This window comes from Carex rostrata, chromosome 4, assembly GCF_964058835.1.
Source record: "Carex rostrata chromosome 4, lpCarRost1.2, whole genome shotgun sequence".
NCBI classification, from domain to species: Eukaryota; Viridiplantae; Streptophyta; class Magnoliopsida; order Poales; family Cyperaceae; genus Carex; species Carex rostrata.
Window position 1 is genome coordinate 7876221 of NC_135921.1, and position 23491 is coordinate 7899711.

The window sequence follows — 23491 nt, forward strand, 5'->3', positions numbered from 1 at the left end:
TTGGATTCACTTTTAATCGCAGTAGATTCATTTTGGTATCTTACAATTCAATCATTGATTTAGAATTCACGTTGAGCCTGGTAGGGTCCTTTTTGATTGGTTGAAAATTTACTTTGGTCATGTTGGGTTTTTTTTTTTTTTTTTTTGGATATTTAACATGTACTATAGACATATTACGTTTCACATTTAGCTAGTTTAAATTGCAGTTCGTACATAATAAGATTCAATTTTTTTTCAAAAATTATTTTAGACAAAGTTGCACCTGATAATTAATGTTTAAATTTGTTGGAATCACGGGTGAAATCAGACTTTCAAACTATAGAGATCAAATATAACTTTTTTTTACAAAGAATATGAATTAATTTTATAATACTATATCATTTTACTCTAAATTATCTTAAAAGAATATACGTAAATACAAAAAAAGGGCTAAGTTAACTTCATTATCTTCCATTCTCTATATTTTTCTCCGTTCTTAGTCGGAACACTAAAACATTGCCAAAAGTCCATCATAGCACGATGATATATATTTACCAGAGCTTCACCCGGAGAGAGATTTTTATTTTTTATTTTTTTAAGATCGGTGGTTTAAAATTTTTAATAGCTACTAATAATTTGATTGATAAAAAATATATTTACAACAATTAAGTGATTCTAATTTTTAGATCTACTCATTTATTTTCACAAAATTCTCAAAATTACTCGAAAATTACTTTAATCACCCTTAATTACCCTCTAATTTTCTAGATCTACTATTTTAATACTATTTATATATACTCATAATCACTCTAATACCTTAATTCATCATCTCGCTCTACGACCGGATCCGCTATTTCGACCGCCACCACGCTTTGATGACCGAATTTACTTACTGTCGTACCTCAATCAAAATGAGAACTCTACACTTCGAACTCCGACGATACTGCGCTATCAACTCCGATCGGCTTTGCTTCCTCCTCTCTCCTTTATTCTCCTCTCCGTTAGGAGATAGAGACAAAGAAGAGAGGATATCGTTATTTGAAAATGAGATTCAGAAGAAGTGAGATGGATCAAATATGAGAAAGAGGAGAGGCAGCTAGAGTTTTACTGGTCGCCTTTTTTTTGGCAATAAATATTTTATAATCCAATCAATTGACTCAAAATACCTTAGCCACTTGCACATAATGTAATGATTATTTTTTACTAAAGAGCGCAATATGCCGCAGTATTTTTGTGATTCATATATGAAAAGTATTATTGAAATAAAATTTAAATCATTCAACAAGTAATATTGATGATTTTCTCTCAAAAAACAAGTGATATTGATGATTTGAGTATCACGTCTAACACAATTGACTAAGATATTTCATTTTTTTTCCTAAAAGTTCAAATTCAGTTCATATCACTAGAAGTGATTTGAAAATTTTGACCTTAATTATTTCATGCCAGAAAACAATATATATGATAAAAGCACAGTTTCTAACAAATAAAAACTACCTGGGACCATATTAACCACCGATTGCGAGAATTTAGATCACCTAAACTTGATCCTCATCGAGTTATTCAAACATGAACGATGCTTATGACAACTTCCCGCATATGCATTGCAGTATATATCTTATCATGCTTGACCGTCAAGCCGCACAATCGTGACACAGTTTGCGGCCATAGAAGAACCCAAATCCTAGAAGCGATCTACAATGAGCTGATTATTAAATAATTGTAGTGTACAGTGTACAGAAGCAGGGCCTTCTCGCCAGGAGGAACTCACGAGTGAATTAATTGAAGCTCAATCTATCTTCATAAATAAATGCAAATTATTTTTACTTATTAGACCCATTACTCTAGTCTTGTCCAGTGATTCCATCAACTGGAGATGATCTTTGTAATCTTGAAAAGACCCCAGCCCTATAAAAACCACACTTTCCCACAAGCCCATAACAGCAAGAGATTACAATACAATACAACGCATCACAAACAGAAATGGGTATCAGACAAGACTCGTCTTCTTCTATTCTTCTCTGTTCCGAGGAGAACAATAGTATCCTTTTCTTAGAAGACGGTGAAGGAGAACAGATAGATAATTTCTACTTCAATTTTGTCAGTTCTTTCCCAATGCAAACCAATGAGTGTATAAAGCTGTTGATTGAGAGAGAAACTCAGCATCTCCCAAATCAGAGGTATATAAAGAGGTTAAAGAATGGCTCTTTTGAAGCATCTTTTAGGAGAGATGCCATTCACTGGATCAGTAAGGTTGTCTTTCTTTCCCCTTTTCTTTTTTTTTCAAAGTTAATCATGATTTGGTAGTTACTTTGTAATACATTGTTCTTGTATTGTTTTTACTTTCTTGCTGATCATTTTTCCTTGAATTACATTTATCAGGTTCATTCGCATTTCAATTTTGGGCCACAGACGTTTTATCTATCGATTAATTACTTCGATCGGTTTCTCTCTGCATATGAGCTGCCAGTAAGACTTTTATCGTTAAAAAGCCAATATTGTAATTTATTTTGATATGTATTTTCCTCATAAATGATATGATTTCTTAATCATTCATTTTAAAACATTTATAGAAAGGCGAGATGTGGATGCAGCAGTTGCTCTCAGTTGCATGCTTATCTCTGGCAGTCAAAATGGAGGAGTCCATTTTAACCTTCCCTCATGAGCTGCAGGTAAAACAAAAAAAGTACAAAATTATCAGTGGGCCCTTAAAAGTTGGTAAATAAAGCAATTTGGTCCACATATAGAATGTGTTAAATACCAGACGATTGTATAGTTAACTGTATTATATATTTATATATACATCTGGTCATTAGCTCTCAAAGTTAATAAAAATGGAAAATATTAGCACAACTTTTAAAGGACTCAACCTTCAAAAAAACTTTTAAGAGGACTCTCTTTCTTAAAATAAAATAAAATAAATAAAGGACACCTAGTGGCATTTCCTGTTAAACATAATATACCAGAATTTATGGAAGTATAAAAAAAATTGTTTGAAATTTTGTAAATGATACAAGTACAATGCAAAATTGTTGTTGCATCCCATATTTTGCACCTATTATATGCCGTGAGAAGTGTTTATTAATTAACAAGAAGTTATTTAGTATCTGAAGTCACAAGTATTTCCATCTAGTATAGAAAGTAGTTATCACTTTTTATTGTCTAAATGATTATAAGATAATTAAGTTGAAGACTTTGTAAAATAAGTAAAAAAAAAAGCTTTCAGAGTTATTAAACCTCTACATAATATATAATCAAACACTTTTGTCATCTATTCAGGAAGAATAATGAATATATTTGGGGTACAAATAAGGGCTGCATATAAGAGATGTAGTTATCGCTCATCATTCTACTCTGTAATTGATCTAACTTCCGATGAACATTATTGATAGATTTACGAGGCTAAGTATGTTTTTGAGGCGAAAAACATTCAGAAAATGGAGCTTTTGGTGCTAAGCACACTTAATTGGAGATTACAGGCAGTGACGCCTTTCTCATTTGTTGATTATTTTCTTCGCAAGTTCGATCAAACTCCATCATATCTCATTATGTCTCGATGCATTGACCTCATTTTGGTCACAGTAAAAGGTTAGTTCTACATAATTTATAAAAATTAAGCATAGGGAGTTAGGACTTATTAATCACAAACAATTTTATTCTAACATGTGATTTTCCTGGATTTGTAGATGCTGAATTTCTTCAATTTAGACCTTCTGAAATTGCTGCTGCAGTTGCATTATCATTATCATCAATTAAAGATATAGAGGATATTAACAATCTTATGATGAGTTCTTCTATCCATGTTGAAAAGGTGCCTAAAAAACCCATTTATGTTAAATGAATATGAGCATATATTTTTATTAGTTTTCCAATTAATTACAGGATTTTTCATTTTTTTTCAGGTACTGAAATGTTACAAAATGATTGAAGATGCTGAAATGGAAGAAAAAGTTTGCTTAAGTGGGTATAGCCCATTTTACCAGTCAATGCCGCAAAGTCCGGTTGGGGTATTAGATGCTATTAGCAGTGGCTATAGTATTGATGGTTCTTTAACAAGTGCAAATGCAAATCCAAAGACAAGTTCATTTCAAGAATCTCCAATTGCCAAGAGAAGGAAGTACACCATGTACCCCTGAAAGATCCTTAAAGCATTACAAATGCTTCTGCGAAAATAGAAGTATCTCATATGACCCGATGAACAAATGGGGAAATATCACACCAATGCATCATTATCTCTTCAATTTCTTAACTAAGTACTGCAACTAATCCATTATTTAGGAGGGTTATGGGAATTAGGGAGGTGCTTTCATCTTTTGCTAAGTAATGTGTTTCAGGGTACATGCAATGTTTCGAGTCACGGAAGGTCGCAAGTGAAATTGCTTCTTTTTGTTGAGGTGGTGGAATGAAGCTATTGTTATTTAGTGTATGTGAAAATAATTTGATTAATATTTATTAGTGTTATAGATTCCGTATGATAAATAACATAATGTTCTATATTCTGCTTCTGAGTTTTGATATACTCTGAAAATTGCCAAGAATATATTTGGGTAATAAAATTGTAAAGTGGGTTGCAAAACTGGTTCGGCAATTCTAATTTTGACCTTCAACAACAATTTTTTAGATGTTGGTACCAGACTATTTTAACATGTTGAATAAGACTCTAAGAAGCTAATTAAATAATTTCAATTATTTATTTATACAGCTACGTGTGTTGGAATTTGGTGTAAACACAATGTGATGTATTATTTTTAGAGGTTTTTTTGAATTAATACAAAGAAAATTGTATTAATACCGAGGAAATTGAATCGATAAGTATTCATACTGGTATCAGGTATCCTCATACGGGTTGATTTGCCTGTTGCAGTGTATTAGGATCCGAAATGCATCTCTTCACTGCTTCAGGCATGATCCTTATCTACACTCTTTTATATAGTGCCTATTTTGGTCCATGATTGATTCTAAATTAGTGAATAGATCAAAGAGATGCCGAAGAAGGGAGAATACAACACCAGATATGTTATACATGATTTGAAAAGAGAACAAGTATATTCACTGCACGAAATATTCAAGGTTATGGTTTTTGGATTATGAATAGAATCACTATCATCATATCTTCTTAGAGATGAAATTTTATGATCAAGGATGATGTTTCTGCTGCGATATGTCATCAGTTTAGTCTTGATTTCTTACAACAGACGGTTGGATAATTTCTCGAGTCTGTATTCACTATGCACATCTAATATACGTATAATATAAATTACTATTTGTCCAAACCAACAAAACACACATACACAACGACCTACATAAACTGGCGCAACTCAAAAACATTCTGGACCCTTCACACCTAAGTCGGCATACAAATTCAGGATACCAGTATACCGGGGAAATTACCCGTACCACCAAAGATCAAATTATTCCTTTAATAATGCTTCAAGATTGACTCCTGAAAAACCCAAACTTTCGATGCTCGACCACCTTTTCAAACTTCAAGCAGCCCCACGGGTTGATGGGTGTGTGCTCTGTTATATACAGATCATTGAGTCAGAGCACTTGAGTAATTTCTTGTTTGTTTCCATGCTCGACCACCTATTGGAGAAGTCACAGGAGTATACCACCATTGATGATTCTGTTGTTTTATTTTGTTATAAAATAATATTTAAATTTCAAAACTTTGATGAAAGCCGTGTTTCTTAAATGGCGTGCGACACTTCAAGACTCGGGGAATCGCTTGTACTATGATACCTACTTAAAGAATTTGAGAAAGAGAAAGAATGGAATTGTCTTTCATTGATTGTTCATCTATTTACAAATACAGCTATTTATAATGTTGTACATCGGTTCTCTAACAAACTAACATCTAACCGAATAACTAATTCTAACCATCTGAATTGGTTTAGCACGTTTGACTAGTCAAAACACAGATCTTTGACTTATTAAAAATTGAATAATTGTATCATTCTCCTCACCTCTGTCCCCCCATTTCCCCCCCACTTTATCTCTCCAAATTAACTTTCTTAACTGTCTTTTATCCCCCATTAATTCCGCTAAAATTTTTCATTTATCCCTGCATTAATTATACTGTCCTTTAATAACAATCTTCGCATTAATTATACAGTCCTCTAATAGCAATCACCGCATTAATTATACTGTCATTTGATAACAATCCCCGCTAACAATTATTTATCTGTTTATTAATGTTCAATAAAGTATTTACCATTATGTCTGAGAAGTATTTATCATTGTCCCTGATATGATAATACTTTGATTTGATTAAACATTACTTATTGACAAGTTCAAGAAAATATTTATCATTATATTTGAGAAGTATTTATCATTGTCTTTGACGTACATATGTTTTACTGAAAATTACAATTATGTCTAAGAAGTATTTATCCATGTAACATAAAGTATTTATCATTATGCTTGAGAAATATTTATCATTGATGTTTTACTAAAAGTTGCAGTTATGTCTAAGAAGTATTTATCCATGTAATATAAAATATTTATCATTATGTCTGAGAAGTATTTATTATTGATGTTTTATATTTGAGGAGTATTTATCCATCTAGCATAAAATATTTATCCATGTAACATAAAATATTTATCATTGGGTAAGGGGATTGTTTATTAAATGGTCTCCAGTTGTGCGGGGACAATTCAAAAAAAAAGAAATTTTGTGCGGGGATAATTGACAAGTATTTATGAGGGGATTGTTTATTTAATGGTCCCCATTTGTGCGGGGATGATTAAAAAAAAGAGGAAATTTTGTACGGGAACAATTGATGGATTGATTTATTATTTCATAAATAGAGATCATTGCATAGGGATTGATACTTTGCAAATCCAAGATAAATATTTTGATGCTTCAAGTTAAATACTAACAGTTTATGAAACTCTTATTAATGACTGAGTGGTCCCCATGATTTTTTTGACAGTTTGTGTGGGACTTTTTTGCGGGAATGAAGCTGTGGAGATTGTTATTAGGATCCTTAAAAATTAGCCTAAGCTAACTCTATTACTACCATTTGCCAATTGATTGAAATGGTGTCAACATAGGTATAGTTAATTAGTTATCTGCCGACCCTATATTTTATCAAAAAGAAAAAAAAAATACAGACCTATTTTACATTGCAAATTCGATAATTTTATCTAGCTACAATTATAAACATCAATCTGTGAATATATTTTAGATTGTAGAATTGATAGAAAGTATGGGTTATATATATCATAAGGAGGAATTCACTTACATTCTTTTTTGGTAACACCAGATTATACTCTATATTTTCAGAGTCTAAACAGTTGATTCAAACTGTACAATATGATAGATATATAAATGTGCTTGCAGATCAAATTTTATATATTTTTTTAATATTTTTTTACTATTTAATAAGATGGGTACAAAAATTCAATGATCTAAAAACAACGATTTTGAAAAATACTTAATAAATAGTAAAAAAATTTTAAAAAAATGTAAAATTTGATCTACAAACACATTTTAATATATCCATTACGTTGAATGGTTTGGATCAACTGTTTCGACTTTGAAAACTTTGAAAATATAGGATGTAATTCGGTGTCACCAAAAAAGAGTGTAAGTGGATCTCTCCTCATATATCAAACACTGATGTGTATTTTAGGTATTGAACTTTTAGGTCAATTGAATACACTTTTTCATTTTTACATTTATAAAATCTTGATACACAATAATAATTCATTTGCAAGCATACAACCTATAATTGTAGTAAAATAGGTATTGATCCAAAGATAACGAAAAATATTACTTTTTACTAAATTAATTAATTCTAAAAGGTGCAATAAAAGTAAAAAAAAAAAGATTTGCTGAAAATTTGATTTTGTTGGGTTCAATACTTGATTGAGAATTTAATTGTAACAAAAGCAATTTAAACAAACAAATATAAAAGAGTTTTTATGATTCAATAGAGAGAACTCTAGGGGATATTGGCATAAATTACTTGGTCAAATTAATTGGTTTCTAAGCCTAAAATATCATTAAGGTTGTGCTCCAGAGGAAGAGAAAGAAACAACATTAATGGAAGGGAAGGGTGACGGGGTGAGGCTTCCCCTCTGCACAGTAAACTTATACTCCAAATTGGGGGGGGGGGGGGGGGGGGGGGGGGAATCTTAGCGAAGTTGTACACAGAGTTTTCCTTGGTTCCCCTTGCTACAATGGATTCATCCCCTTGCTACAGCGAAGTTGTACACAGAGTTTCCCTTCTTCTGGAGCAGGTGAACGTCACTGGGCAGATGTGGTCATGCACTGTTTCACCTTCGCTCTCTTCCCTCCCTCTGCGTACCCCTTTATGGAGCATGACCTAAGGACCATTTTTGTGAATTAATGACGTGCCTAAACAATTCGAGTTTTACGATTAAGTTCTTTACCCTAATGGTTTAGATCTTAAGCATAGGTTAGCATAGTTTATCCCTAAATATCGATACTTTACGATTAAGTCCTTCATACCAATATTTGGTTCAATTCTAGAGGTCCCAAATTAAATATGAGGCTTCACGATTAAGTCATTCATCTCAATCTAATATTTGATTCTTGTGGCTTCGGACTAAGAATTAGATTTAGTCATTTCTAATCTCAAACCCTAAAGTATTAATGCACATAATTTAATACCATCAATTATTGATCCTACTCTACTCAACTTGTTTAAACATAAGCGGGATACTACTTATAAGCAACACAAATAATGCAATCACATAAATTAATAAATCAAAACAATCAGACATCTCATGGGTGCGCTAACATTTAAAATAAATACAAGAGAACATAATAAAAACTGAGAAAAACAAGTAAGAGAATATACTGCACTCGAGCAATGCTTCAATCCTTCGCTTCAATCGTCTTAATTCACTGAAAAGAGTATAGAGATGTGGAGAAAATTAGGTAAAACAAAGATGAAAGAAAGCTGCCTTTTTTCTGCTACATTCCTATCAATATATATCAATTTTTGTACCTTGGGAAACAATTAAACAGGATATGGCAACAAATCTGAGAAGATACTGTGAAATAAGGCAATATTTAGCATTGGTGCGGCCTGAGTGTCCCGCACAAAATGCGAAGACGATTGAGATTTGTTAAGGAATTGAGATTTGTGCGGCTAGATGAACCCGCACGAAATGATTTTCCTTTAGAATTTAGGACTGTGCGGCCAGAGGAACCCGAACAAAATGAAATTTTGAGATTGTGCGACCACACAAATAGCTTGTACATGTTGCATAATTCTCTGAAGATTTTTGAGTTTTCTTCTTAATTCTTTTGAAAATTAATTATTTTGTCGTGCGACCAATGGTGCAGCCAGGACAACTCACACTGGTTTTGTGCAACCAGTGGTGCGGCTAGGACAACCCACATTAGCCTCTATTTTGCTCTATTTGCTTAATTTTCTGCAATTTAAATAAGACAAAAGGCAATAACTTTGATGCATTATATACTAAACAAAGCTAAAAAGGAAAAAAAATGGGCACGGTATTGAAGTAAAATCCTAACTAAATATATATATAATTGAGCTTATCAGACACATACCGAAAAGAAGAAGAAAAAATGTTTCTCATTTCTTGTCAGTGGTCTCCACAAAAATTAAAATTTACCAATTATCTCAAAATAAAATCAAGTAGTGAACTTGTCACTCTGCTGTTTGACTGATTGGTCCATCCAAAAAGGTAATTTATCCTTTTATGGAGAGGCAAAGCAACAAGCTAATTTATCCTGTTGAAAGAGTCTGTATCGGCTGGCTGCTTCAAGCCTTCAACTCATGAAATGAAAGTCTTGGAGTTTAAATGCTCAATTTTACATGAGGATAGAATCTTTAAAAAAAAATATTAATCGCCAGAATTTTGCTCATTTCTGTACCGACATGAAGTCATTGAAAGAAGACCACTATTACTTTCTTAGAAAAAATAGAGGGACTAACTTGTCAAAATTAAATTCTACAAGTTAAAAGAATCTGATAAAAATGTTCAATATTGTTAGGGAAAAAATATATATACAATTTTGGGAAAAATACATCCGAACAGAAATTATCTTCTAAAAGTAATATTAAACAACTGAATTAGCAAATTGTTTTTCAAAATTAAAGAGATTTGTTCAAATAAGTTCAATCACTTTGGCTACAAATAATTGAGCACTCTTATGTGTTTGAAAGTTTTGTCAGAAGAATATTTAATTTAATGCGGTGGCAGTTTCACTGTATTATCTTTGTCACCTCGGCCAGAGAAATTTTAGTGCATAGTCAGTGTTCGTTGCCTTTTGTGAAAAAAGATACAGCAACCAATTTCTTTTGTCAGAATCTGCATCTCAAATTTAAAATTAGTATATATCAATTTCAATTTTCAAAACAGTTAGGAATGTTAATGACAATCTTTTATCCGTTTAAGCCTAGGGCGTTTACTGATAAAAAAAAAAACCTTTTATCCGTTTATATGATCCTTACTTTATTCAATAAGATAGATACATATATGATTTTTTTTCTAATTTTTTCGGGTACGGATATGAATAAAAAAAATTCGTTATCTAAACGAGTAAGGATACAAGTAAATGGGTAAAGTCAATTTCGTACCCGTTATCCAATCGGATAATTATAAAATATATATATATATATATAGAGAGAGAGAGAGAGAGAGATGGGCTATGGTGCATTGCAATGCATGGAGAAGTTTATGCATTGGACCATAAATCTAAAATTCAAAATCCAAATGACCGATCAAAACCGTTCATCTTGTTCTCCATATTAATATGTGCTTGGAGACCAAATTTTAGATTTTTCTGAATTTTTTTACTATTTATTAAGTATTTTACAAAATTATTGATCCAACGGTGGCTGCTGATTTTACTGTTTTGTTAAGCCACCGTTGGATCAATAATTTTGTAAAATACTTAATAAATAGTAAAAAAATTCAGAAAAATGTAAAATTTGGTCTCCAAGCACATATTAATATGGAGAACAAGATGAACGGTTTGGATCGGTCATTTGGATTTTGAATTTTAGATTTATGGTCCAATGCACAAATCCCTCCATGCATTGCAATGCACCATAGCCCATCTCTCTCTCTCTCTATATATAGGATAGATTTATGGTCCAGATTTGCTGAAAACAGCGATTTTCAATAAATCTAAAGAAATAGTAAAAAAATTCCAAAAAAATGTAAAATTTGGTCCCCAAACACATATTAATATGGAGAACAAGATGAACGGTTCGGATCGACCGTTAGGATTTTGAAAAGTCGTAATCCAAGGCGTTGCATGGAGGGGCTCTATGCTATGCATAGCATGCTAGCATATTCCTATATATATATATATATATATAGAGAGAGAGAGAGAGAGAGAGAGTAAGGCTACTCTACTTTGCAAAGCAAACAACCCATTGTGCTTTGCATTTTCATCCATTAGATTGCCTTTCCAGATTCGTGCAATATCCATCTGATCAGAATCTAAATTGTCGCTGAAAAATGAAATGGAGGGTCCAGTTTAAATTTGAACCCCTTATTTTCTTCCTCCCGACTCCTCCCTCCCTTTCTTTCACTCTCAATTTAGCGATTTCACTCCCAGTGGCGAGCCGGCGACCACCTCTCTCACGGACCTAGCGGCGATCATCTCTCCTTCCCCGATCGGCTCTCCCCTCCTTCCGTGATAGTGGCAACTAGGGTTTCGGCGACAATACTCGTCCTTCATTGCCGTTGAAGCTTCGAGAACTCTTCGAATTAGTTCCAAACTGAATTATTTTGCAGCTTTGCGCTCTCCCTGTCGTCAGTCAATAATGGTTTGAATTTTTTTTGCGCTTTCCAAACAGTCAGTACTACTGTGTATAGCGCTTAAGAATTAGGTAGTATAGTATTCGGTTAAAATTAAATAGTAAATATTAGATTCACCACCTGGCGTATATGTATATGCTTGCAAATTATAGGCGTATCCATAACAGATTTGGTTATAGGAACTAATTTTCCATATCAAGATAACATAGATTTGTATATATGATGAATTAGAGCATGGCACTTGCCATTCATTGTACAATTAACACAAGTGTATGTAAACTTACGTATGATATACATAATCGTAGATTAGTATAACCCCATACTAAAAATGTGGTTTAATGGCAATATGGCCGGACTTGATATGTAATTCCCAAACGAACAGAATTCTCATTCGATTTGAATAAAAGAATTGGAAAAGATCAGACCACGGCCATGACTGGTACCAAAACAGTTAAAAGAATTGGCCGGACTTGATATATATATTAATGTGCAATGAATATACATTTTTCAACTACTTTTGATACTTGTCTTATACTTAATTAACTATTAAAATACGTAAATAAATTTTAGCAGATTCCAATAAAGTTTAGACCTTTAAAACATGTATATATGTATAAAATGAATGTGTTTCAATGTTTTATTTAGTAAATAATAAAAATAATTATTATATTAGCATTATCCGTTATTTATCCGCTATCATTTTGTTATCCGACAATTATAACGGGTAAGAGTAGGGTACGGATAAGATAATTCATAGCGAATAAGAGTAGAATATGGATAAAAATAATTTGTAATAAATATGGATAAAAATAATTTGTAATGAATATGGATACAAAAATACTTCCAACTAACTCTTATCGTACTGGTTGATACCCCTAAAAACGTAGAAAAGGTGGGTAAATTAAAACCTTTCATTCCAAATAACCACTCTTATTCTAAATAATCACTCTTATAGTGTTATGTATGTGGCATGCGTGCCGTATGTATACTGTTATATTCCGAAATTTTAAAACATGATTAAATTGCGAAATCGATCATTTTGCCTAATTAAAATTTTTAATTAACTTAACGATCGTTCCAAAAAAATTTATGACCAAATAAAATGAATCAAAAATTAAAAAAATATAAACGAATTGTGAAATTATGTATATGTATATACTAATTAATATCAAATAATTAGGATTCTAAAATCAAATTATAAACACTTGAAGATATTCATACGACATTATAAAATATTACGAAACCTCGATTCGAATTTATAAAAGGAAATTTAATTTTAGATCAAATAATCAAGCTATATAAATTTCTGAATTTTTCTGAACCTTTTGATCTTGAATCTGCACGAATCCTGAAACCATTCTATCCTTTGATTTTTGAATGTAATTGAAATGAAAAATTAACCCCATTTAATTTAATTTTCGGGTCCAATTCATACCCTCTGAGATATCTCATGTTGTTGCGTGACTTTTGGAAAATCTCAACCCGTTTAAAAACGGTAGCACAAATCTTAAAGCATACCCCTCCATTTTATTTCCCTTCTCCCCTCCCGTGCCCCTTTTCTTCTCCTTTCCACGCAAGGCAGAGGGATGCCTCCCTCTTCTCTCTTCTCTCGCTGCAACCCTAGCCCTACCCTTTCGTTGCTGCCGCTGACAGCCCGACCCCACCCCCCGCGCTCCTCTCCTTTTTCCTCCTCTTAGGAGATGGCATCCGGGTTTGATTTCCCCGCTCTCTTCCTCTCGCGTTGTCCCGTCTGATGTCAGATCGCCCACGCCCCCTTGGGGGCGAATTTATTACGAAACGACGAAAGTCAGCCGGCCGTACCGCCTGTTGCGTGTGGTTTCTCTCTTATTCCCGGGTATATAAGTGACTCTCTCTCTCTCGTGTTGGTTCTGGTTGCTCTCTTACCCCTCTCATGTGTTGAGAAATCCACTCTTTCCCCTCCTTTCTCTTGTTCTGGTTTGCTTCTGTTTTGGTACCGGCCTCTGATTCTTGGTGCTTGCTTGGTGCCATTCTGTTCGGTGCTGGTGCTGGCCTTGTGCTGTTCTGGTGCTCGCTTGGAGCCGGTCGTTTCTTTCCCTCTCCATACCGTGCTAGCTCAAATCGGGTAAAATTCTGAAACACTCGTTTAAATTGATCGGATTTTGTTCTTTGCGCGAGTTGTTAATTTTCTCGGCAAGGATCTGACTTGGGTCTGTGCTGCCTTGTCCTCATGGCCGCCCCCCTTCCCCTTTTTCCCCTTCCTTTTTCGGTTCTGGTTCGCTCAGACCAGTATGTGTATGTGCTTGTGTTTGCTACGGCTTGGTTGATGCTTGACTGGTACCGTACCAGTACCTGTTCTGGTCTGTTCTGTGGTGCTTGATTTCTTGTTGCCTTGCTCTCCTGCTCTGTTCTGTTGTTACTGGTACAGCTTGTGCCTTGTTCTGACCAGTCCCTTGACTGGTTTTGCTGGTTCTGTATTGATAATGTGTATATGGAGGATGTGTTGTTGAATGGTGCATGTAACTGGTACCAGTGTACCAGACCCGTAACTTACTGGTACGGTTTTGATGTGTTTTACCAACCTTGAACTGACAGGGACCCCTTGTGTGGTTGTTTGAATTAGGGGGTTATTTGTGCATAATGTAGACCCTTGTGATAATTAAAATTAAGTAGGGATTGTATTGAAAATATGCATGTATTTACACTTGGGCCCTTGTAAAAAATAAATAATTGGAGAGGTCTTTTGGGCCTTTGGTTTCTGCTGGGCCGAATTCAATTTATTAATAAATTGAGGAGAGTTTGGGCTTTCTTTTGGGCCTATGCAGAAATTTAAAATAAAAAGAGATGGATTGAGCTTGTTTTAATTATAATTATGGTATTTGGAATTTTTTCAAGAAGCGTAATTATCGGACCTAAGACGCGGCTTTTAAATTTGAGTTAAATAAGGAATCAAATTAAATCGGACGCTTAAGTGAACAAAAATTAAAACACCCAACGCATTTAAATAAAATAAAAGTTTCATAATAAGATTTTAAATTTAAAATATTTCTTTTAAACATTTTCGAACTTGTACGAGCACTCGTTGCTAATTAATAAAGGATAATTAATTAGCAACGATAAATATTTATTTTTGACTTAGATTCGAAATGACTAATTACACGTAGAATTATATTAGTTATAAAATAAACTCGACTTAGAGACAATTAGAAAAATACATAAAATAGATAAACATTTCTTCTCTAAAACTTTGTAAGACTAATTTACATGTCTAAATTATAATATAACTAAAAATATATTTTAATACTATTAGTTTAGTAATAATTACATAATTTGTGCATGTTTATAAAATAGTAGAATTATGAATTTTTAATAATAAGTTAACTTTTGAAATCGCATTTCGACCGATTGAAAATAATTAGAGTTAAGCTAAAATAAATCAAGTAGATAAGTAATTAGGATATATTAATAGGTAAGACACGTTTAAAATTACCGTAGCTAACAAATGATTATTTTTGCGAATAGTTCGACATTATAAATTTTACAAGCAATTTATCTTTAAATTAAATTATTGAAAATATAAATTAACTTAGGATTAAATTAGATTAATTTAGATCAAAGTGAATGATCAAATATCTGACGAACTTATAAAGAAATTAAGATTAACGCTAAGCTCGATGACATGAAATTAAATAATTAATATATGCCTAACCGGATCAGTCAGACTGACTGAATCGGTAATTTTATAAAATCAAACTAATCGAGAAATTGAATTGCACATTAACTGGGACGAGGGTTGTAATAAATTAGCATAGATTTTAATCAGTTTAAATTACGTGATCACAGATCAGTCGACTCCGTACGAATCTGACCCGTGGGCTGATCCGACTGACCCGCAGATCGGAGCATATGTGGAGCACGCTGATTATTAGCGACCGAGACTCCAGCCCCCTCAGGTGTGGGATATCTGAATTATTCTTTTCGTGGGCGTACTCTTACCAGTCGATCCATCTGACCTGACATCCGCACTTTATTTTTAAGTAGTTGCATTAAAACTATAGAGCATGTTTAACCTTTCTGCACTGTAGGTAGAATTGCATAAACCCTGAAAAACCTGAATTTACTATATTTTAGGAGTAGAATAATTAAATATTATTATAAGTATATTATTAGAATATTAGGTTATGAGTTGTCTCCCTCTCGTGGAAGACAATATATTATTATTATATTACGTGCATATGCATGCATTGGTGAGAGCTGAGCAGAGCCGAGTGACTTCGTTCCGTCTTGGTGTCACTTGGCATGGGACGGCCCGGCAGCCACTGAGCTGAGGGTCACTTGATCCTTGGATGGCTTTAGGATTTATATTATATGTATAAACTTTGATTATATATATATTTTTCGATTCATTTTACCATTACGTGCGGGCCGGATGCGAGCCGTGAGGCGCGAACGATTCGGGATTTATTCCTTCCCTACATTAGGAGCTACTTTGCCTAGAATGGAAGTTCCCAAGGCTAGTGCAGGCCTTGAGGAATGATGTGCAAGTGCATAAGGTCGACGAGCCTTGATGCACGGGGTCGACGAGCCCCTGATCCTATTGGTCTGGCCGGACGGTAGAGTTCTCTCCTGCTCATGAGGGAAGAGATTAACTTTTTACGACTTGCATTGTATGATTTCTCCTATTGGATATGTTTGGGTGATGAATCGTTAGGCGAGATGACACACCGGATTTTGATATAACCATCGGCTAGTGTGCAGTTCTTGTGGGCAATGCGCGATGTCATTAGGCAACGTGTATCATTGTTCTTTGATCACAGTCCTTGGATTATATTATTCAGATTCTTTTGGTAAAGGTATAACCATCGGCTAGTGTGCAGTTCTTGTGGAGCAATGCTCGATGTCACTAGGCAACGTGTATCATTGCACTCTGATCACAGTCCTTGGATTATATTATTCAAATTCTTTTGGTAAAGGTATAACCATCGGCTAGTGTGCAGTTCTTGTGGAGCAATGCTCGATGTCATTAGGCAACGTGTATCATTGCACTCTGATCACAGTCCTTGGATTATATTATTCGATTCTTTTGATACTATTGGCACGGCACGGGGTGATTTACTTTATCCATATTATTATTATTATCATTGTATTTGAGCACACAGTGCAATGAGTACTGGATTCCGATTTGAGTTATATCCGATATTACACCTTGAGTTTATTTTGGGTTTATTTCGCATGTTGGCATAATAGAATAATCGCATTATGGCATCATTCAAAAGTATTATAAGTTCTATTAGATATTAATATAGGTTCACACATGTGCATATTTCTAATTGTATTTATTTTATAAATAAAAGTGCTTTGACCGTAGAGGATCCCTGAGGGGATAATTCTGGGTCACATACTGGGCGATTCGTTGCTCACCCACAAGTTGTTTCGTGGGTTTTAGGTACAGGTTCTGGCGGTCCACAGCAGGAGATGTCAGGAGCTGTCGCCGAGGGCCACGCCACTTGACTTAGTTAGGGTTAGACTTTTGAGTAGTTTTACGAGTCTCGTATTTCCTGTGTTATATATACGAGCTCGATAGATCATGTATCTCCTTCTATAGATGGTGTTATTTGGATCCGAGATGGATCAAATTATATGTTATGTATGTGTATGTTTATTTATTTGCTATGTGACTGATGCTTGATATTTATATTACTTTTGCTTCCGCTGCTGTTTGATTTATTATTTATGGTTAGCCTTGCGTGCTTAATGATTAATTAAGCACGAGGCGAGGTTGATCACATCTTAATCCAGAATTCCTGGTTTGAGGTGTGACATATACAGTCTATGGACACTTATCTATATATAGTTGGGCCATAGTGCATTGCAATGTATAACTCTTGTGCATTGGATTGTAAACCGTTGAATTTGAAATTCAAACAGTCGATCAAAATGGTTCAACATATTCTCGATATTAAAATGTGCTTTGAGACCAAATTTTTTATTTTTTTTATTTTTTTCCTATTTGTTTAGAATTTTTGAAAATCGCTATTTTTTAGAAATTTTTGAACCATAGAAAAACAACGATTTTAAAAAATTCTAAAAAAATAGCAAACAATTTAAAAAAAATGTAAATTTTGGTCCCCAAGTACATTTTAATATGAATATCAAATTGAACGGTTTGGATCAGTTGTTTGAAAATCAAAATCAACGATTTATAGTCTAATGTAAAAAAAAATACCTATGCATTGCAATGCACTATAGCTCAACTTGTATATATAGACCTTGTTGTACATTGAACTATAAAGATGTGTGTATAAAGGTAACAATTGTAAATGCTTTTTATATGGTTATTATGCTTATTTTGTAGAGAGATTCAAATTTGTAACCTCACCATCTTTTTTGGGAAAGCTTGTTATTAGCGACCCCTACTTCTACATAACAAATATAAACAACATCTTATAGTGTGACTTATTGATCATCACTACAAAATTTTCTGCTTCCGCCATAATTTGTTTCTATAGTTTAACTTGAATCCGAAGATAAAATAGCAAAATAATTATGCTAAATTTGATGGATCACTTAAACTAATTAACTAAACACATGACACGCTTCAGAAGCACCTTTGACACTCGTGGGACGCGCCTGAGAAGATCAGTCAGCCATAAGACTAGTCCGCCAGACTGCCACTTGGGCCGGAAAGGGCTCCGCATGTAACCTTAGCGTCATAATCCATCCATCCATGTATGAGCCCGATGCATTGTTAGAAAGTCAGACCAAGTTTGGCATATCAGCATAAAGGAGTCAAACCATAAATAAATATAAATATATATTTCAAATATTTTTTTTAGGGTTGGTTGGCCTACCAACGTTTTTCATTAATTAAAAGATTATGGTTTGTCGCCCAAATAAAATTATAAATATTATAACGCGATATACATATTTTCTCAATCTTTTAGCACGATATATCCCATCAGTAAAATTGTAAACAAAGGATTTGAGTTCACATTAACTTAAGAAACAAATATATCTAATGTATAATCCACAGTCCAATCGATTGAAAAAAAAAAGGAAGTAATAATTGGTCCAACAAAAAGTGTCAAAAACTCTTACTATACCCCGGCCCAAGAGATTGTTTAATATCTCAGCGGCCTGTTTATTAACCATCCATCGGGCCCCACCCGACAGATCCATCTTCTCTTCTCCTTTGCTTAATTACCAAAACATACTTGACTGACGCTACCAAATCTCTTTTCCGATCAGCAATCAATCAATCACATCCACCTTTGATATTTTGCCTTCCAAGAATCGATTCGGTTCAAAATCAAATCTGAAGAATCACTCAGGCAAAAACAAACTACAAGGAAAAATCGGCGTACCTCGCACGGTGAGTCTCTTCCGATTCAACCATTTTTGTCGCCCAATTATCGGATCCTGGGCTGCCGATAGATTTTAGAAATGATGGTTTGAAACCTTACTAACGTACAACTCCCTGTTTGCTACAATATCTCATTTGGCACATTTAAGCCGAGATTTAAGCCAATATTAAGCTCCCTGTTGACTTCAGTTGTGCATTTAAGCCGAGATTTAGTTCAATTTTGCATTATTTAACATTCAGCTGCATAGTTTTGCATTTCAACTATTACTTAAGTCTCCCAATTTAGCACAGCCTACCATTACTTGGTCAATAAAGCATAGATTCAAACAGACCTCTTATCTGCTAATTTCTATATCTTAATCTTTATTCCTAATTTTTTTGTCACTATAATGCAGAGAAATCACTGGATTTGTATGATGATGTTAGCATGAAGTTTGTTACTGATATAGATTAATATCCTGCAAAAAAAGGGAAAATTTAAAAAGAGGAAGACATGTTTTCTTTGTTTTATGGGCTTTGGAAGTATATGTTTAGCAAGACTGAATTTCACGTGCTTATTCTGGGAATTGATAAATCTGGCAAAACTGTAAATTTTCTCTAACCCAGACTTAAATTTTGTTTTTAAGCTTAGTACCTGTCATGTAAAGTACCACCAAAGCACCAGAAGATACTGATCTATCCTACTTATAATTGTGCCAAATAAGTAAATTCTTTTATAGAACTTAGTTGGTTTTGCTTTGTGGTAGGGATTGGCACACTTCTGTCGTAACAATCTCTTAATATCTTGACCGCTACTGTAACCTTGTCTTCTATGAACTAAAATCTGTATAATGAGATTTGAATGTTGCACTTTTGTTGTCACTGCAACCACATTACCAGTCATCACAGTTATAGTACTGATACCATATTGCCGTCGTCGGTATGTAGAAAGTGCTTGTACTAGTTGGCTAGTGTAGTTTAGTTGAGATTGCTACTTAGTTCGCAATAATTTTTTAGCATGTTTTCCTATGACATGTGGTGTTTCTTAGACTTTTAGCTTGGGGTTATTTGTCTATAACACCTCATATGACCTAAATAAATTTGTTTCAAACAAAACTGTTCATCGAGAGTTTGACATCCAAAGACTTGGCTTTCTTATTACTGAATTTGGGATTTAGAAAAATGAAAGATCCTCATTAGGACTATGGGCAAGCATGTCAATATTTACCAAAATATCCTTTCTGTCAATCTCCTAGTGGCAGGTATTATTTGCAAATAAGTAAAAAACCAACATGTAATATATTTAGTTATTAGCAAACTCAGTGCAGTACTGGATTTAGTGCTTACCTTATCTAACTTTATTTCAAATATTTGATTCCTTGATTGATAGACTCTGCTAGAAAAGGTGAAATCGATTTACTCAAAAATGGAAGGACTGCCGCCAGACAGGATAGTACCGACAGTTGGCCTTAACATTGGCAGAATTGAGGCAACCAATGCAAAGCTTGTCTTTTGGGATTTAGGAGGTCAGGTGTGTTCCATTCCGTTTTGCACCCTTATTTTTTCAGTATTCTGATTTGCTAAAAAAAGCAAAAACTTGGTTCCTTGCAAGCCTGAATTGAATTTTTTTTTTTTCATTTTTTTATACACCCAGCTGGAAATTAAGAGCTCTGGTAGCTAAGACCAAGTAAATTGCTCATGAAACTTTCATCTTGACTCAACCAAAATTTGTTTTCGCATATGAAATATCCCTCTTTTGTTTATAGCATAATTAGGCAAAACTGGTTAATTAGAAGCAGGGCAGCCCTCGCATTATCTACTATAAATAATGCGTGCTGTGTACAAGTATGATGAATTTTTTAGTTTTAGTTTGGAGAAATCTTTTATAATGTGATTCTTCCGGTTTGTTTGATTACTGTATGGGAGTTTTGCTTCCGAATTTTATAGTTATTTGTTCTTACAAATTATATCTGGGCAGGTTGGTTTGCGAACAATTTGGGAGAAGTACTATGAAGAGGCGCATGCTATAATATATGTGATGGACGCCTCTTCTCCTAATTCATTTGAAGATGCAAAATCTGCACTTGGTTTGTTCAGTCTTTCTTTGAAATAATAAAAAAAATGAAGGAGAAAAAGTAAAAGAAAATTCTGAACTGGTTTATCCTTGCCTGTTTCTGTGAAATAATAGAACTCTTTTTATTGATAATCATACAGAAAAAGTCCTTCGACATGAAGACCTTCAAGGTGCACCTTTGTTGATACTGGCCAACAAACAGGTCTCTCTCTCTCTCTCTCTCTCTCTCTCATATATATTAATGTGATACGATTCTAAAAAAAATGTTCTATTAAATTTATTCAATTGTGCCCCAGCAGTTCACGACAAGTTCGAATTGAACTAGATGAGGTGAAGCAGATGCACGTACTAGGTTCTAATTTTGTGCATCCATTGTTTAAGACAATTGAGCTTATACAATGAAAGTCAAATCTGTAGTCACTTCTTTTTTTGAAATAAGGGCTCCTATGAACCCCTGCATCCATTTCTTTCCAGATGATGCTTAGGTTGAACCTACATCTCTCAGTAGAGAGATGAGGTTCAGCACCATTTATGCTCAAGTGAAGCTTGGTTTTATTAGTTTTGGTATTATTTCTGTATAGCAAAAAAATTCGGTGTTGGTTGCAGATGCAAGTAATTTTTGGCATCAGAATACAATAGTGTGCCCTTAAAATAACTCAAGTAAAATTCAAGCTTTTGATGGTGGTACTTTTTAGGGACATTTACTGTTTTATTACAACTTATTTGTCATTATGTTTTTCCCACATAAAATTAAAAAAAAAAAATCAGGATGTGCCTGAAGCAGTGTTGGCGGAAGAATTGGAGAGAAATTTGGATCTCAACGATCTAGATGAAAGGCTTTATATGTTTCAATCTGTCTCTGCATATGAAGGGTTAGTTGAGAAAGAAAATTTTATTTGGATTTTTTTCCTGAAAATAGTAAGAAATGTCTCTTACAAATTATTCTCCATAATTTTCTTAATTGCAATAATTGCCAGCATTCTTGAAAAAGCATTTGCAAACAGCACCAACTAGTTGGTTAGTCTGATAACAAATGCAGAATCCATTGAATTTTCACATCGTTTCCCTAATTATGGAGTGCCCATAATTTGGGTAAAATCTAACACAAGATAATTTATATCTTACTTTTCTCAATTGTGTGAACCCATGGTTAGTGTTTGGGTTGAGTTGATACAGAAATTGTAACAAGTGTTTTGTTGTTCTTGGCTTATCGCGTTAACCTGGATTCTATGATTGGTGTCATTTGCAATCTAACATTTTGTGGGTTTACTTTAAACATAACAAAGTTTGGTTGTAATAGAAAACATGATAATATTTTCGTACAACTTGCAAATGGTGCTTCATATCTATATGGAAAAGGTCTTGTGATATCCAAAAGATTCAGATCACTCTAATTGGTTAAAGCTGTTACCAAGTTTTGAACAATTATCCAAAAATATCCGGAAAGGAAGGTTACATATGAAGTACTTTATGAGTGATCACTCGAGTCTAGAACCTGGCTATTTGCGTAGTAGCTACATTGAAATTATAGACACCTTGAGCATGAAACAAGTGCATTTATCTTAGGGGTGTTTTGATAGTTGGTGCAGTTGGGATCCTTTCGCATTTTACTAGGCTATACTTCTTGCAAAATTGGAATTTTACAGGTTCTAGTTGAAGAACTTGTGATCTCATTGCACCAGTCGGTTGTAGGTGGTATATTTGATTCTTGACATATAAATTTTTGATGCAGGACGGGAATAAAATTCAGTATAGACTGGCTGGTGGATGCAATGGAGAGAAGCAAGCGTACTGAAATGCTAAGATCTCGGGCTGGTATTCCATCCCAGATATAATGTCACCGTTCCTTCATAAAGAAGTGGGAGAATTGATTTTTTGCTTTGGAGATGTTGATAATTTATTGTTGATAGTAGAAATTCACATCTTACCGCACTTGCCGTAGCAAGATCAGCAACCAGTGATGGGTAAAAAGTAAAAGAAAGCATGATGATAGCTTAAATTTGTTGTACTAGTTCACATTCTGTATAAGATGTGTTATATTTCACTCTTTTTTTCTAAGGAACTTGTAGTGTCAATACAAAACATAAAAGGCGAATGTGTTCGAGTTCTCTTGACCCGTCATTTAAACTTGTGCAAGTTTATTGAATTTTGGAGAAGCTTTCGCGTAATATTACATGCTCTAGTGGTAATATATACCGCTAAGGTTGCAACATAACATGTTACATATGGCATTTGAACCACCACAAGATGGGTAAATTGTAATCTCTTTTAATGCATTTTAATAATTCATTAACTTTTGGGAATATTGTGTTGCGCAAACTGATTTGCAAACATCACTACTT

At 33.8% G+C, this 23491-nt stretch overlaps 2 protein-coding genes and 1 long non-coding RNA gene across 3 annotated transcripts; all 3 read left to right on the forward strand.

Moving 5' to 3' along the window:
- Positions 1-1938: 1938 nt before the first annotated feature.
- Positions 1939-4458, forward strand: LOC144552848 (cyclin-D2-2-like). The gene is made up of 6 exons (XM_078300858.1): positions 1939-2232; positions 2362-2448; positions 2553-2651; positions 3372-3567; positions 3666-3790; positions 3882-4458. Exons 1-6 carry the CDS (start codon positions 1963-1965, stop codon positions 4113-4115), a joined length of 1011 nt encoding a protein of 336 aa, XP_078156984.1. The 5' UTR covers positions 1939-1962; the 3' UTR covers positions 4116-4458.
- Positions 4459-13537: 9079 nt separating this feature from the next.
- LOC144553032 (uncharacterized) lies at positions 13538-17443 on the forward strand. The gene is made up of 3 exons (XR_013511306.1): positions 13538-13858; positions 15577-15686; positions 17180-17443. It is a non-coding gene; the product is annotated as an uncharacterized LOC144553032 (long non-coding RNA).
- Positions 17444-18866: 1423 nt separating this feature from the next.
- GB1 (GTP-binding protein 1) lies at positions 18867-23295 on the forward strand. The gene is made up of 7 exons (XM_078301082.1): positions 18867-19105; positions 19492-19682; positions 20466-20606; positions 21054-21162; positions 21290-21351; positions 21918-22021; positions 22882-23295. Exons 2-7 carry the CDS (start codon positions 19590-19592, stop codon positions 22982-22984), a joined length of 612 nt encoding a protein of 203 aa, XP_078157208.1. The 5' UTR covers positions 18867-19105; positions 19492-19589; the 3' UTR covers positions 22985-23295.
- The last annotated feature ends 196 nt before the right edge of the window (positions 23296-23491 follow it).

Coding starts and splice junctions, on each gene's coding strand:
- LOC144552848 (XM_078300858.1), top strand. CDS start 1,963: ATGGGTATCAGACAAGACTCGTCTTCTTCTATTCTTCTCTGTTCCGAG. Junction 2,652..3,371: donor CCTTCCCTCATGAGCTGCAG/GTAAAACAAAAA, acceptor CATTATTGATAG/ATTTACGAGGCTAAGTATGT. Junction 3,568..3,665: donor CATTTTGGTCACAGTAAAAG/GTTAGTTCTACA, acceptor CTGGATTTGTAG/ATGCTGAATTTCTTCAATTT.
- GB1 (XM_078301082.1), top strand. CDS start 19,590: ATGTTTTCTTTGTTTTATGGGCTTTGGAAGTATATGTTTAGCAAGACT. Junction 20,607..21,053: donor TTTGGGATTTAGGAGGTCAG/GTGTGTTCCATT, acceptor ATATCTGGGCAG/GTTGGTTTGCGAACAATTTG. Junction 22,022..22,881: donor TCTGTCTCTGCATATGAAGG/GTTAGTTGAGAA, acceptor TTTTTGATGCAG/GACGGGAATAAAATTCAGTA.